The sequence below is a fragment of the Pezoporus flaviventris genome, unplaced genomic scaffold, assembly GCF_033815535.1.
Source record: "Pezoporus flaviventris isolate CSIRO_AGI_PZ_B2104156 unplaced genomic scaffold, CSIRO_AGI_Pfla_v1 ptg000006l, whole genome shotgun sequence".
In the NCBI taxonomy this organism is placed as follows: Eukaryota; Metazoa; Chordata; class Aves; order Psittaciformes; family Psittacidae; genus Pezoporus; species Pezoporus flaviventris.
Window position 1 is genome coordinate 10,587,043 of NW_026892554.1, and position 16,566 is coordinate 10,603,608.

At 40.9% G+C, this 16,566-nt stretch overlaps 1 protein-coding gene across 5 annotated transcripts in view; it reads right to left on the reverse strand.

Annotated features, from left to right (window-relative positions):
- Positions 1-4,773: 4,773 nt before the first annotated feature.
- The window catches only part of PDE8A (phosphodiesterase 8A), a 150,045-nt gene continuing 138,252 nt past the window's right edge, over positions 4,774-16,566 (reverse strand). For 4 of the 5 annotated variants that reach the window (XM_061446866.1, XM_061446864.1, XM_061446868.1 and 1 more), the window contains 6 exons: positions 15,289-15,487; positions 12,311-12,528; positions 11,315-11,447; positions 8,061-8,225; positions 6,956-7,085; positions 4,774-6,200 (listed from right to left, as the gene is read on the reverse strand). In XM_061446866.1, the coding sequence (XP_061302850.1) occupies positions 6,094-6,200; positions 6,956-7,085; positions 8,061-8,225; positions 11,315-11,447; positions 12,311-12,528; positions 15,289-15,487 (952 nt within the window). In that variant the 3' untranslated portion in view covers positions 4,774-6,093. The remainder of the gene's footprint in view (positions 6,201-6,955; positions 7,086-8,060; positions 8,226-11,314; positions 11,448-12,310; positions 12,529-15,288; positions 15,488-16,566) is intronic. The other variant, XM_061446865.1, reaches the window with a different exon arrangement.

The window sequence follows — 16,566 nt, forward strand, 5'->3', positions numbered from 1 at the left end:
GTGCTAGTTCACTACCTCAGGAGAATCCTATGTGATTAAAAGACAAAGTAACTTCTGTTAATTACCATGGGCTGAACTAAGATTACTTTTAGCTCTAGCAATGACTCTTGCCACTCGAGGGGGGGAGCAAGCAAGCCAGGGAATGATTCAGATATCAAGTGTCCACAGCTGCTTGTATTTTCTAACATAACCTCTAAGGCAGCTGTGCCTGTGAACACTCCTGAACTTCGATTTGCTTGTGGGAGTACAATACTTAAGACCATGCGTACACAGTCATACAGTCATTGCAGTAGCAATGCAGCACTCATAAGCTGGTTTAGTTAACTATGTTTGTATCCTCCTTCTGCCTGTGTAAGCAGCGTAAGAAGGCTTTAACTTAAATCAGAAAAAGATTTTCTTGTGGTAGAAGTTGTTGTAAGCAGCAAGAGTCAGTTGAAAGGCAGGATTTAGTCCCAGTGTTACGGCTGTGTGTTTGAGGGAGATCCACAACCAGTGGAAGTTTAGGGAAGGACTCCCAGCAAACCGGATCAGAAGAAAAATGGAAGATAGAGAAGCTGAGAGGGAAAAAGTGGAACATCAGATGACCAGAAGACTGTTTTCTGTCCTGAGAAAGACTTATCAGGCAAGGGTTGCAGGTCCAGGACTTCCAAGATGTTCTGAAGCCTCAAACCCATTTTGCTTAGTGGCTCTTGGTCCTCTGGCCTTTTCTAACTCAGTTGTCTTGCTTGTTAAAGAGGATGCTAACACATTGCTTCACAGGATTTGCAAAGCTGTGTTCACTGAGGTTTGTGTGGGAAGTGTGGGAGAGATTCTTAAAGATGTTAAACAAGGGGAAAAAAAACGAGAGCCTGAGACACTTTGCTCTAGCAGGCACAGAGAGAAAACATTCAGTGGAGTTGCAATACAGATGTCCTTTGCCCACAGAGCCATAGCTTCAGCAGAAGAAAAAATAGCTGAAGCACATGGACATCCCCTTGCTCTGAATCAGAAGCACAGGCTGCACAGGGACATACATGGCAGTAATTTAAAAGCTCATTTTCTGCATCCAAACATGACGTCGGGATGAAATACAGTCCATTCTGCTGTCATTTAATGAGCACCCCTGGGACCACTGTACCTGGGAGGCATGATGTCACACATCAACAGAGAGATTATTTGTTTTGAAGCTTGTGAATAGCTCTGAGGCTTTATTTCAAAGTGCTCCATGCAGAGTCATGACTCAAACCCTTCTGGTCTCACAGAAGGGCACAAGTGACTACAGTTTCCCTGTGCTGTTTCTGAGCATCTTGTAAGGGATTAGTAGATATTTATTATCCTTTCTTCTGTGTAAGAATGGCTTTGTCATTGCTTCAATTCCTTCATGTTCATGACACATTTTCTTAAGTGTCATATCAATGATGGCTCTACTGAGACAAGCAGAGGCAGCCACAGCAAAAAGCACTGCAATGAAAACCAAGGCATTTATTCCAAGTGATTTTTAATCTGCATATAGCCACAGGGAAAATCTTAGTATGAAAGCTGTCTTCAGACCCGTGACAAGGTAGCTGTGCACAACAGATGGTTTCTCCTTGTGTAAGAATAAGCAATTATTACTCAGAATTTTATACCCATCCCTTGAAGGGACCAAGATATTAATCCAGGGCAATTTGCTGAGGAGCCAACTTCTTTTTTGACCAGATTATAATAGTTCAGACTTGCCTGGAAGCAACTAAAGTGATACCCAGGTTTAGCAGCATTAGCTGACTGAAAATACGCAGCATGGAAAACAGAGTCAGTCATTCTGAATGGGTCATTTAATGCTGAATTGCTGAATCTTCAGTTGTAAACCCCAAAGCTTTAAGATTAAAAGCCCAGAGCGGCATAAAGGACCTCTCCTTAATCACTTCTACACTGGAATTTACTCTTGTATTAGTATTAGAACAAGAACAAATGAAAAGCATTACACTGTGTAAGACTGTCAGCCTGTCTGAAATTTGGAATAACTTCAGTTATACTCTTTCAGTTTATTCCATCATTCTCCCTTGCATGGTGAAGAAGAAAAGCCATGGTTTCTGTCCTAAGCAGAGCTCTGTCACTGAGTGTACATTTCAAAAAGCATGGGAAGAGGTACTAAACTGTAAAGGGTTCAGAGCACAGGGCATGTGATTACTGTGTAATCTTGGAGATGAAAGGGATCTGGAATGTCTGAGGAATTTGCAATGGGATTGAAAGACATCTGGATCCTGGGGTGATGAATATCACATTAGAGCTATTACTCTTCCACGGCAAGGCCCTTCCTGCTGCATGAGCAGCAGCCTGGAATCATTCCCACTGAACCTGCTCAGCCACCACTGAACTGCACACACCATTTAAGAGATGTAGCTTGTAGAGGGAAGCTCAGTGGGATGAGCTCTTAAGTGAGGATCAGGCATGGCAGTTCCAGACTTTAATTACAATCTGGCCCTGGCAACAGTGAAATTTAGATGGACAGCAGAATGAATGGAGCTGCATTCAGTAGCTGCAAATCCATGTTTTATGTTAAGTGAAATTATTGTACATCAATATGGACATAAATCTGTCTGATACAGAGGGTTGATTAACACAACTTTATACTCCAAGTGATAGCATTGAAGATGCATTGTGAATTTCAGGGAATTAATCACACTGATCACATCCTTTTAATGATGATGCATCTGGCATTTTATTACCATGCATTAATATAATCCAAAATATTAACTATGCTTATGAAGGAAGTATACTCTTTAGTATCTTTATGAATGATTTGGACGAGAGGATCGACTGCACCCTCAGTAAGTGGGTGCACTAAGTTGGGTGGGAGTGTTGATCTGCTTGAGGGTAGGAATGCTCCACAGAGGGATCTGGAAAGGCTGGATCGGTAAGTTGAGGCCAGTTTTAAGGCTCAGTCCTGCACTTGGGCCACAAAAATCCCATGCGATGTTACAGGCTTGGGAAGAGTGGCTGGAAAGCTGCTCAGCAGAAAAGGTCCTGGGGGTGTTTGTCAACAACCATCTGAATGAGCTGTCAGTGTGCCCAGGCAGCCAAGAAGGCCAACAGCACCCTGGCTTGTATCAGACATAGTGTGGCCAGCAGGACCAGGGAAGTGACTCAGCGCTGGTAAGGCTGCACCTCAAATATTGTGTTCAGTTCTGGGCCCCTCACTACAAAAGAGACATTGACGTGCTGGAATGTGTTCAGAGAAGGGCAACAAAGCTGGTGAAGGGCCTGGAGCACAAGTCTAATGAGAAACAGCTGAGGGAACTGGGGTTGTTTAGCCTGGAGGCTCAGGGGGGACCTCCTCTCTCTCTACAACTACCTGAAAGGAAGTTGTAGTGAGGTGGGCGTTGGTCTCTTCCAAGTAACAAGTGACAGGAGAAGATTAAATGGTCTCAAGTTGTTCCAGGGAGGTTTAGATTGGGTATTAGGAAAAATTTCTTCACCAAAAGGGTTGTCAAGCATTGAAACAGGCTGCTCAGGGAAGTGGTAGTCACCATCCCGGGAGGTATTTAAAGGCTGCGTAGGTGGCACCTGGGAACATGGTTTAATGGTAGACTTGGCAGTGCTAGGTTAACAGAATGATCTTGAAGATCATTTCCAAGCTAAACAATTCTGTGTTTCTGTTTTTTACCTCCTTCCTGCAGACGTTTTCTGGGCCCATATGCTGTTACTTTCCCTCTCTGACCCTCACTGCAGCAGGTAAGTGGAGGAGATACTCATGGTGTGATGTGGCTTCCTTCTAATGCAGCCAGCGTAGCTTTTCCTTGAACTAGGCACAGGAACCTGCGTGTGATAGAAGACATTAACACCAGGTGGCAAATTAAAGCTGACTACAGTAGGTGCATGTATAGGCAAAGACAACATAATATTGCCAGGAAAACAATGTATCTGGAAAACAACTCTCTCTCCTTGCACGTTCCCTTTGAAAATGAGGCATCTTTTTTTTCAGCCTTCAATGAAAATATGTCTCACCCTTCAGTATCAATTGTAGAACCCCTGGAAGACTGACAAGGACCCCATGCCCTCTTGTCCTACTATGTCCATGAGACAGTGGCAGGATCCGAGTCCCACTGGCTTAGGCAATATACATTCTTCAATGAACTAAAGGAAACTAGGGGAATTCCTGCCCCAGCAGCATATAACCCAGTTCTTATGTGGGAAGGGGTTGTACACAAGCAGGGTAAGGGCAGCACTGGCAGGAGGGCATAACACACACATGAACAGTAGTGAGCTACAAATGATGGTGGCCCACAAGTCTCATCGGCTTGGAGATGAAGCAGAAACACAGAAAGAGGTAACATCTGGAGAGGTTACCTGTTCCTTTCTTACCTGCTTTAAGGCTCCTACTGCTGCAGTCTCTGATCTGATCCATCATCCACCTTTCCCCTGCTTGTGCTTCTTCAGGAATGGTTCAGAATGTCTCTGAAGTCAGTTGCCTCTGCACTGACAACAGCCAGCCATTCTTTCAGTGCTTTTCTGCCTACAGGAAAGGTTGGCAGGATACTCTTCTAGTCCTTCAGTGGAATACAGCATGACGCTGCTTTTAGCTGTGAAGAGACTTGTCCAGTGGCACACAAGGGTTTGATAGGCTTGCCAAGACAGGCCACAAAGAGGGGCTTGCCAATCATATACCACCTTTCATCACCCTTATGCCAGTCCAAACCCCTCAAATATTCCTGTCCCAGACAGCAAGTATCTTATTTTTAAAAGAATTCCATATATCTGTTGGTCTGCAAACTGCAAAGTAAAAATACATTTCAAATGAAATGGCTTTGACACTTCTTAAAATATACATTTTATTATTTTCTGGTGTTTGCTATGAAGGTTTCATTCAAATTGTGAAGGTATGCAGCCTTACAAACTTCTTGAGTTAAAGGTTTTTGTTGGTGGCTTTATGTTCCGTTTCTTTCATGGCAGAGGAAAATACATAGGCTAGAAATTGCTGAAATTCATTAGCTGTTTAGTATTACCTCTTCATATATGCTGTGGAATGCTTTGTAGAAATACTGTATAAAATAAGGCAGATTTTGACAGAGAATTCAGTCAGAAAATTTCACAGGAGAAAACAGGAAGTTCCAACATATTATTATTTTTGTAGCCAAGGGAAGAGCAGGTTGTTTTCACTGGTTTGTGGGAGAACTACTGCAGTTCTGGTGCTCAGACAGTATACAGCTCTTGTTTATTCTACAATTCTCAAGTGAGACCTTTTCAATAAAACTTACTTTAATTAACATAAATCAGACAATATTTAAACATACACATCTATCCTTACAGTGCAATAAAAAGGTATCATTGTATAGTATTTTGTATTTGCATTATGAAAATAAAAGGTCTGTACATCAATTAAATGTATATTAATGAGTATGAATCATGTAAATTTATAATGCATCTAAAGTTGGCTTTGGCTTTTAAGTATTTATAAATTCATAGAAAATATTGAACATCTAACAAAATAAATAAAACATAACATTTGAATCATAGATGCTAACGATCAACCTCAAAAATTCTTGTGTTATTTTTACATTTGCTACTAAATTTCTTAAAGAGAACTCACTTTCAGTAGTGCTCAGAAGTGAATGATTGCACCTTCTGTGATGTGAAAAAATACAGTACATCTATTTTCGTAGATCAAAAATTCTTACATAGACAGTTGCATTTTAAATGCCTGATTGTTCTACGTAACTGTCTTAAGTGCTTATAAAAAGCATGTAGCTTTCTCATAAAAGCTGTGAGTCTCTATTAACAGACAGTCTCCTAGTGAATGTTCTTTTAATGAGGATTCTTCAAGGTCTTCCAGCTTCACATACTGGTATGAAGATATCGCAAAAGTATGTTCACTAATAAACCCTCTTCAGTACAAGTACTGCAGCAATCCAGTGTAATTCCACTTGGTGGGCTTATTTCATTGGAGTCCGCACACGTAGTCTGTGGAAGTCAACTGCTGACCTCATGTTCTCTTGAATTTGAAAGTTCCCCAAGCGCATGGGCTAGCCTTACTGTAATACTGAAGAGACCAAAACAAATCTGAAATCACATGAATAAAAGTGAGCTTGAATAAATATGCATCTGGTTAGTAAATTACACACCATGGTCTAATTGCTATTCTGGTGGTGGTCGAAGGACCCGCAGATTCCTTGCATCTAGTCCTTTCCAGTATTTAATGTTATTATTCAGATGCTCCATCAAATTTGGCAGATCTGCAAATGCTAGGGAAGAAAGGGCAGAGTGCATTTAGTTTGCAGAATTGAAACAGTCACATGATTCTGTCTGCTTAAGTATCACTTGAAATGTCTGGGCAACTGTGTTAAGTAGGAAAGCTTAAATCTATCATACCAATACTTGAAATGGTTTTGGCTCTATAGCTCTCATCACTCATGTATCACTCAGGCCAGTGAGAACAGTTCTATTAGTCTATTTAATACTGGTATTGCAAGTCCCAGCAAAAGGACACAGTTTTCCAGGAGGGGCATAGCTAATTATGCTTGTAATTATTCTACTTCTTCAAATCTCAGTCACATGTCATGGTCTGGCATTCAGGAGAGTCACATTTCTGACCACTTTTAACCACAGAGGCAGCACTTGGAAGGAAACAGCTGCTCCCCCGAGCAGTTTCCAGACTGCAGAAAGTTGTCTTGAAGAATAACTGATATTAACATGGACAAAATGACTGTGCCCAAAGTGCTATCAGGGAGAAGATGTTCTATTCTCCTTTTCCAGAGAAGCAAGTTTAAAATTAAGAAAGTGAAACATTGTCTGAATCTAATATATTAAAGAGAAACCATGAGGCTGGCTTGTAGCAGTATCAAAATACTTTTAAGCAATAATGAAATTACTTGAATTGCAGAAATCTTCCCTTTCCCCCCCTTTCTTTAAGAGCCATAAGAAAGCACTTTTATATCCCAGTAGTTTCAAAGGTTCACACAATAGTTATCGTCAGGAAATACAGCAGAGTTTTGCTTACCATCCCAGGCATCAAACATATCAATAATGAAGTAATCAATGAATGATAATTGGGATTTGGGGATGCTGCAAGTATTTCTGTCAAAAACTGGCATCACAACAGGTAAACCTTGTCTCCTTTCTTCATCAGTCTGCAAAAAACACTCTTGTGATTATTCAGCTAAAACACATTCTGTTAATGGGCTTCTTTTAGTAGCAGATTGTTTGGCACTGACTAGAGCGTGCAACTGATAAATAAACAGAGGAACCCGAATAAATCTGAAAAGGCAGCAATTTAATCTTAAGCACCTGATTGTCTAGGTTTCAGTGAAACAGTGGACTACTACTGCCTTCCAGTGTTTCACACGATGCTGTGTATTTACCTCTGCATCTACACACAAAGCTGACTCTTAAGTAACTTCACATGTTACTGATTAAGTTATGACTGCTTTGTAGCTAGAAGATGCTCAACCATCTTCAATGCCTGATGGAAATTAAATGTCAATCTGTACAACTTAGAAATGGCAAAATATCTTCTTTATCCTCCTTTCCCCACCTTGAAGTACCAAGTCCCAACTCAGTATTTATTTGATCTACCATCTGTAATAATGACTCTGCCCTCTCCTTTTTCCCCATCTTCCTAAAATCTTTCTTCAGCAGTGATCTGAAGTCCTACAGCATTTCTTAGGGTCAGTGCTGTTCCCATGCTAACAGAAGGACCTGATGATTCTTTCCGATGCTGACACTAGGACCTGATGATCCTATTCTTGAGGCATAGCCAGCACGTGGGGACACATGAGGCACCCTTCCTCTTCTTCTTGTGATGGGAATAAATTTACAGGCAAAACTCAAAAAGCCCAGCTCCAAAGTGAACAACTTGAAAGTTTAAATTTTCTAGAAATTGCACTGTAGAAGTTGTCAACTTTCATCTGTCTGAAGGCATCTGCTCTTGTATGAGTAACACCCCATCATTTAAAATAAAAATATGGCTGTTTTTCACATTAGGTAATGCAGCCTGGGATGTTCTGGGACACTGGTAGATATGCACCTTTCTCTTTTATTCTTTTACAGAGAATTTAAATGGAATTAAAGCTTGGAATTTCAGCACCCCATTTCAGCTGCCTTACCTGTGCAAAGTACTCTTCAGAGATGCGTCCGGCCCACTCTATGCACTGTTCTATGGGTCTGCATGGATTGGAAATGTCAGCACACTTTATCAACATGCGCTTGATAAGGATACGGTTTTCTGGAGACCTGAGAACAGTTTTGATTGACTCTCCATCACCATTATTCTGTAACATTTAAGAATTAAAAACAATCCATTAGCAAGGGCTCTGTGCACTTACTCAAAAGCTTTGTGCCTTGGGAATGCTTTTAGCTGATCTTACACAGATCAGTCCTGCTACTGGCTACCATATTTGATGTCCAACCAAATTTATAGGGGGATTATGAATGTTAACCACAGTTGTGAACTAGCACTGAACTCCAGTTTCTGGATTCTGTCACTGTCATTGTGACAGATCTCTTGGGCACCTTATGGGCAAGTCATCTAATCCCTCTATGCCTTATCTGTATCCTTCAAAGTGTGGAGAGGATCCATTCATCACTATACACAGTGATGAGCACTGTGTAGGCAGAAAAATGTAATTCTCTGATGAAATCCAAGGATTAATGGACTTGCACATTTAGAATGGAATAGCTGGTTTAAAAAAAAACAGTGACCCGAGCTGCGTGGTCATCCTCTGCACGCAAACCTCATCAGTGCGAGCATCAATCATTGTGACAGCACTGCTACTATTAGGAGAACCAGATCCCACATTGCCTCCCAGGCATGCTCCTCACTTCCTTCCACAGGACTCATGTTAGCCCATCAGTCTCTGACCTGACTGGGAATTTTGTTTTCTGAGAATTTATCAGTATTAAAGTTATATATATATATATATATATATATATACACACACTGGAAACATGCTTCTGAACAAGCTCATCTTTCCTCTGAAAGTCTAGGGAAGTTTTCACCCACACATAGCTTATATTTGGTTCCCAGACTGCACATACAAGCACGTCAACATACTCTATATTTGGAGCCAATATACAGCTAATATGATGATCCAGATTAGAAGCTATTTCTGTGGAGCTCTGATGAAGTAAATTTCCAAAGGACAGAGATTCAGGATTAAAATATCTTTTTAAATTACCTATAAGTACAGCATTGTTGCTTGACTCTTTAGAGATGGGTAGATACAGAAATTTACAACACCATCTATATGGAACAGAAACGCTTTGAAGCAAGGGATATACTAGACTTCTCTGGCACCTAACAAAGTCTTGGTCTGCAGTCAGAGCAGTGAAGAAGTTAACAATAATGATAATGATGATAATGACAATGTGCCCCCAGTTCCTGCCGTATTTTGTACTAAGAGGTGGACACAAAGCAGCAGAAACATTTTGACCTTTTATTAGGACATATTTTTCAGAAGAAAGTTCTTGTGTGGAAGAAAGTTCTTTCTAAAGGAGGAAACTGACAATAATGAAAAAAATTATTATTTGGTAGTAAACTGGCTCAGAAACACCAGCTCTGTAGTTCTTACTGAAATGAAACTTCCAAACCAATTATTTTCCCTCAGTTTTAGATCTGTCGAAGGCAAAATATGGAGGAAACAAACTGAGGAGCACACATCTCCAAATACATGGCAAAATTATGAAAGAGAAAGCCAAAATAAAGTGGTGGAAGCTCCAGGAACACAAGCATGGAAATGAAGCACATAAAATTATTAAGAGATCATGCAGTCAGGAATAGCAGAGAATATCCTAGTAGGTAAACCACCAAGAATCAAGAAAGGATGTTTGCTTCTGTGATCTGTTCAAACCAGGAGCACAGTTCTACTTGCTAGATGCAGATGTCTTGGGAATAAAATGTGCTAACTGTGCTTAGTCCCAGCATCCTGCTCAGAGTGCAGAGGTGTCTCTGCATGTCAGATGTTGGCTTCCTGTGATAGGTTTAGATGACATCATGAAAGGAAATGGGAGGATAAAGGATGCTGGAGCTGGAAAGGATTTTTTTCAGTTTATGAAACAAAAGAAGAAAGGAAACAAACAAAGCAGCTTCTCAGCATGGCTCTTTGAACAAATGTATAAAAATAATAAATAAAAGAAATAAGTGGAACTGTCCCATTTGGAACACACGACTGGCAGCTCAGTCTGCAAACACAAACTGAGTCACCTCCATGACGGGAAACCAGGCCAAGAAACACACAGTGCCGCTGCAACCAGATATACAACTGGACTGGATCTGCCAGCGTTATTCTGTTAGTAAGAAGCACAGCAAATGATCTGGTTTACCCACTCACATATTACATGCCTTTTAACAGGAACCTCCTGAACTAAGGAACTCCCAACCAAAAGAAGGGAAACATTTTCCTTCTTGTGCTCAAAAGTACTCTCCTCCAGTTAAGCTCCAGTCTGCTTCTATGGATGAAGGAACAAGACCTGTTCCTCTCCCACCTTCAGATAATAAAAAGACTGCCCTCCCCCATTATACGCAACAGTCGTAAATGTGGCTTTCTAAAAACCATGGTAAGAAAACAGAAAACCATGATAGCTCCTACAGGACGTTGCCACCCATACACTTTTATAACCATTTCTGAAAACCTCCTTGCAAAAAAACATTCCAACAAAATTATACACTGCTCTTACTGGCAACAAAACTGCTGGTTGAAGCTGTTACTGAAATCGGTGTGTTTTTTTCAGAATGAGTTCTTAGCAGGCAATTTCATTTTGTCCATGGGGTTCCAGATCGCTATTGATTATGTCTATGTGATCTATAATGCCACCATCATATACTTTAAAGATCAAAAAAGAAAATAGACCGGAAACCCATGAGTGCTGTCAGGCAGCGCTGGAGGCTGAGGGCCCTTATTTCCACAGAATGCACCATGTGGCAGTCAATCACCTGCCCTTATGCTGCACCACCAGTGGTTCCTGTTGTGACTGAGGGTGTAATTCAGTTTCTGTTCTGAGCCAAATACTGCCTTCTTCGCAGAAATGGCCAGCAGCAATGCCAAGTCTTGCCTCTAGCACTCTACGGGAGTGACAGTGTTCATCAAAATGGCATTTTTAACAGGAAAATAGACAGAACAAGGTTCTGGTCCCAAGTATGACATCATAACATTGCAATATCAATAGGATCCAAGTGAGCCCCGCTCACCCTCACTGGTGTGACAATCGTACTAAGCAGAAGGGCAATCAGACCCAGAGGTTTTGATTTCTAGTCTCTCTTCCTCCACATTCCTGGTGAACTTTCCCACGTGGGGATTTCCTGCTGCCAAGGGTCCCCAGTCCCTGCCTCGTCATTTTAAGGAGGACTTGCAGTGTTGCTTACCCCATTTTCTTCTAGCGCTGCCAAGGGTTTATTAATGCTGTTGACAAACTTGTTGACATGCTCAAAGTGCTTTGTCATTTCTGTTGCTAAGACCATGTCAATAATGACTTGGCGAAGGGTTCGATACTCATTCCTGTTTAAAGAAGGAAACAATTAAGAATGCTGGCTGGTTCACAAAGGGCTGCTTGCTAAAACAAGTCTAACAAAAATGCTACAGACCATTTCCATTGAAGAGAGGTGCTGGGGGAGGAAAGAACAGTAATAAGGGCTTGGGCAGCTGCTGTGTGTTGGATGAAGAACCCTTTGGTGTGCAGAGACATACGTGCTAAAGGCATAACTGCATCTCTAGCAGAAACAGTGCTATAGCTGAGCAGAGGCCCAGCTGCTCAGGAGGGCTAGCAGGACATGCTACACCAGTGTGTTCCCAAGGCTTTTAGCAGAGACACTTGGGCAGTGGCTCACGTTCCAGCCAAGTTTTCAGCAATACTATTTTGCTGTATCTTGAGAGGGCCAAGGCAATGGCCACATCCTCACCCTAGATGACTTTCTAGGGCTGGAAGAAGAACAACAGGTCCTTCACTATCCTTCCCATTGAAACAAGGCATTCACTTTTTGACTGATGCTCTGTGACTCTTTGTGTCTTCATTCTACACAGCAAACATTTTCCCACTCAGCCATAGCTTGTCCTCTATGATGTCCAATGATACAAAATGATCCTTCTAGACTTACTAACGTTAGTACTCACATTAAGTTCCTTAGATAGGGTCTGCCTTTTTATCCACAAGGGGAACTAAAACCATGGGATTACTCCTAAGTCTGTGCAGGACAGGCAGAAGCAGTTCTACTTGTTTAGAAGCAAACTTGCACAAAGGCTATGGACAGTTATCCACAAGGCACTTGCCCCCTTCTAGGATGCTTGATTGCATTATCTTATGTTACACAGAAGAAAGTGAGAGGTGTCAATGGGCAGACAAGGAGCCTGGGTTTTAAGCTTACCTCTCCATGTTTTTAAATATATTGCATTTGCCATCCCTGGTGGTGAGCTGGAAAGCCAGGGCAGCATGATGGCTCTCCAGCACTGCCGTGTCATTGTAGAGAATTGCTAGCTCACTGCCAGCATTGCACAGGAAAGAATTTGTTCTTCCTGGGTGATCCACATCATGGACTGTGGCAGCAATGAGTGCGGCAACTTCATCAATTGGATCCAGAGTTTGCTGAAAATAGAAGGATGCTCAGTTTTCCTGGCAGACTTATGGGAAACCCTACTCTGTCCATAAGATTAAGCCAAGTTGCTGAGGTATAAAAGCCAGGACTCTGCAGTAAGGGTCAGATGTTCTAGACAGAGCAATGGAAAATTCATTATAAGCTTCACTGAACACTGCATAACTTTTTTGGCCATTCTGTGCCTCTTGAATTTTGCCTTAGCCCCACCTTTGACATAGCACATCAAATTAAGCAAATACAAAGTAATAAATTAGGGTGGGGTTTTTTTTTCTAACAACACAGAAACCAATTTCACTTGGAGTTAGGGTATTTGGCTCAGAAAAAAGACCAATACTGCTAAAAATTACTTTATTTCCACCAGACCCCTTAATTTCTTTTGGAAACTTAATGTGCCCTAATCACATTCCTTTTACTTGCTAGCTAGGTTTACAATCTGTAAGGAATGTTTCCCATATATCCTGTTCTATAACAGTGTCCTGGGGCTACAGCTAATATGAATTCTCTGAAGAATACTTGATGGTTTACATCCATGGAAAAGTTACATGACTCTGTTCTATACTTTCTGTATCAAGTTCTGATTCTGCTAGCATGCTGCACTCTGTGCTTTATGTCTATTTACACTGGCCATTGCTTTGTGTCTAATTATTTCTACTTTACAATGAAATACAAAACCATTTGACTTTCAAGGTTTTGTACTTCAGTTTTAATACCGTATTAATAGCATAAAGGAGATAAAGAACCAAGCATCTCAGAAAAATATCGTATATATTTGGAAACTAGCCTTTATGCTGTGTTTATGCTGGCTTTTTGTGAAGGATCACAGATACAAAAGAATTCTGTCAAAAAAAATCTAATTAAGAGACTCAAAAGCAGATGTGTTCCCAGTTGAATCTGGGAGCAGGGCAGATAATTTCCATTCCAATTAGCTTGAATTTAAGGTCCAAATTTTCTACCAGCTTTCACAGTTCCATTCAGAATGGTTGGACTTGGTAGGTGAAAAAACAATCCCTTCCCTACTTTACACCTCTTGAAAATCATGCAGTGACTTGACTTGATGCAGCTAGGATGTTATTCATTAAGGACTGTCAAGAGTGTCTTGTAGAGAATAAGACAAAGAATTATTTCCACTCCAGATTCATAGTTAGCATTGTCTGAAATATCATCTGCCTTGTGTTAGCTTCTTCCTTCTTTCTTTCAGCTGCTGCTCATGGGATTTTATTTTTGTGGTATGAAGTTAGGAAATAAGAGATTTTTAGATCGGGTTCTCCTCAGACGTACACACTAACCAGTGCTCAGTCTGGCTGAGAAAGACCTGTGCAGATGGAAAATGGCCAGAAACTGGAGAATACGTGACCTGTAGGACCACAGCAGTGTATCTGACACTTACTCCCCGAGTCTGACATAACAGACTTCCTGGGAAATTTACAGCACCTTCACCCCCAACTTCAGGTCACAGATTCTAACTTTGTCATCTTAACTCCTGTGGCACAGAAGTGGAAACAGTTCTGAGAATACTGCTTCAATTTGGGAGCCAGAAGATTTTCCCAGGCAAGAACTGAGTTCAATCACTGAAAAAGAACCTCAGTGTTTGAGTGGCAGAATCTGGCCTTCTGTGTTTAGGTTAAGTTGCACTCTAGACAAGGCAAAAGCAGCTGGGCTCTAACTCTGAAAAGATAAAGAGAGAATTTTGAGCTTTGATTCTCTTCTGCTGCAACATTTTTTTCTCTTCCTCTATCTACAGAGGAATGGAAATAACATTCTGGAAAAGGAGGCAGCAGTCATGCTTCTGTGGCATTGAAATGAGTCCAGATCTTGTCTGTTTTTCATAGATATTCTTGGGAAGACCAGCTAAACCTTTGGCAAATTAGGTGCTGAAAACATCACTTGGCATATAGTATTTTTAAGTCAGACTCTGGAGAGCATATTAATGAGCTGCAGCTCCAGGTTAAGGGACTTACTACAGATTTAATGAGCTGTCAGAAGCTTTTTTATAGCCACAAATATCTCAGCCAGGTGTCCGTCACTAGCACAATCCTCATGCAGGCTAATTCAGGGTAGGAATTTCTGTCCAAAAAATCAGAAATATGTACTGCCACTCCACTGCATACACATGCAAGTGCTGTTGTAATTCCCCTTTTACAGTCTGCCCTCTGGCCATGTGAGAGCAAAGGTTGCTCTGATTTATTCGGGTTCTCAGTGGCTGTAATATGCCAGTGGGTGTTATGGTACAAGAGACTTCAAATACTAATCTTTTTCAATACTCTCCTCCAGTGCAGTCTCTTTAAGCCTCAGGGCATCTCGCCCAGTGGGTGATACAGTTTTAGAAGCACTAAAACTATTTTATGGCCTATATTGTCCTGGGAGTCTTCTACAAAATGACTATCACAAGGCTTAAAAGATGCCGATTTATTACATTAAATCTGTATTTGGCATGTACTGTCACAAAAACAATTGTGTCATTAGCTCACCTGAGAAAATTTAACTATATGAAGAAATTTTGTTTTAAAAGCTGGTTTTCTTAGTCTCCCATCAAGAACAGCTGAATTCCTGTAATATTAGTATCCACTCTTTCATATGTACTATACAAGGGATCCTAGAACTCATGTAAAATAGCCAGTTCTTTGACCTCATAGTTACCAAACTGGTTGGTAGTAGGTAGACATTTGTCTCTTGGCATCTTTTTTTGAGAGATCTTCGTTTGATCGCACCTTACTTCCCACCTACACTATTTGTTATAAATATGGACTCACCTTTACTTTTTCTTTAGACAAGAAATAAGCAGTGGCATGTAGTACATCTGCTGAATGAGTAGAATTATGGTAGGAGTTGGAGGAATGGTAGTTAGCTTCAATAACTTGTAACCACGACCTCAGGGTTGATTCTGAACAGTTTAGGAATTCACAGATTCCAAAGCGAGCAAATATTTTGAGACCCAGATAAACCAAAGGCCTGTGGAGAGAAAAAAAACAGAGAGTTTTAAAATAAATGAGCTAAGAGAATATTACATAGCATAAATAGTATGAATTCTTAATCAGTAACATGTCAGATTGGGTATAAGGACTCGTTACAGAATTACAGTCTAAACCTGTAGAAATGTTCTGCCTACCCATCATATGCACACTCAGAACCATGCCAGTTCCTGACACTTCCAGGAATATAAAAAGGTTCCATATTGCTGCTGTACTACATGGAGCACTATTCTGGGGCTTGGGGAGTCTATGCTGGGTACATGTAGACTGAAGTCCAAATGAGATAAATTAGCAAGTACTAAACTCTGTGCATGAGAGGAGAGAGGTGATTACCTTGCTGCTGCCACTGATTCCCAAACTGCCTTGTTTAACAATTAGATTGCCTATCTATACAATATAATGCCACAATCATTATTCTTTCCGTGCTGCAGATCTATTCCATTTCTTTTACGCCCACCTTTGCTGGCTTCTATTGCTCACTGGCTTTGCATGCAATAGAGGCTGAAAGATGGCAGTGTTCTGGAAGCAAATGCCAGGCCATTTCTAGAAGAGTGTAAGGGCCAGACGAAACTTCAGGTCTGACATCTATCTCCAAAACCAGCCAATACCACTGTATTCCAGTACTCTTGCTTCGCCCAGGCCAAACTGCACAATTTAAACCCAGATGACTGGCAGCTGAACGAAGATCAGAACAACAGTACAGAATATTTCCAATCTGAAAGCTGTGAAAGTGCAATATGTTTAATAGAGCAAATAAATTAAAAAAAATAAATCAAGTTTCAGTCCATTAGACTTCATTTTAAACCCAGTTAACGTCACTGTTTTCTTGTCCACTGCATTTTTTGCTTAAGAAGAGCAGGTATAGTGGTAATTATTTTCAAATGTGTATTTTCAAAAATAGATCTTAAATCCTTCTTTTGGCATGTCACGTTCCTGCTCGATTCCAGATGCATCAAGCACTCTGATTTTTTGCTGCACCTGACAGGTTAGGTGAGGTCATTTATAGCTGCTGAGGTCATTTAGAGTTGGGTGTACAACTTTTGTTGGCAAAAGTACTCA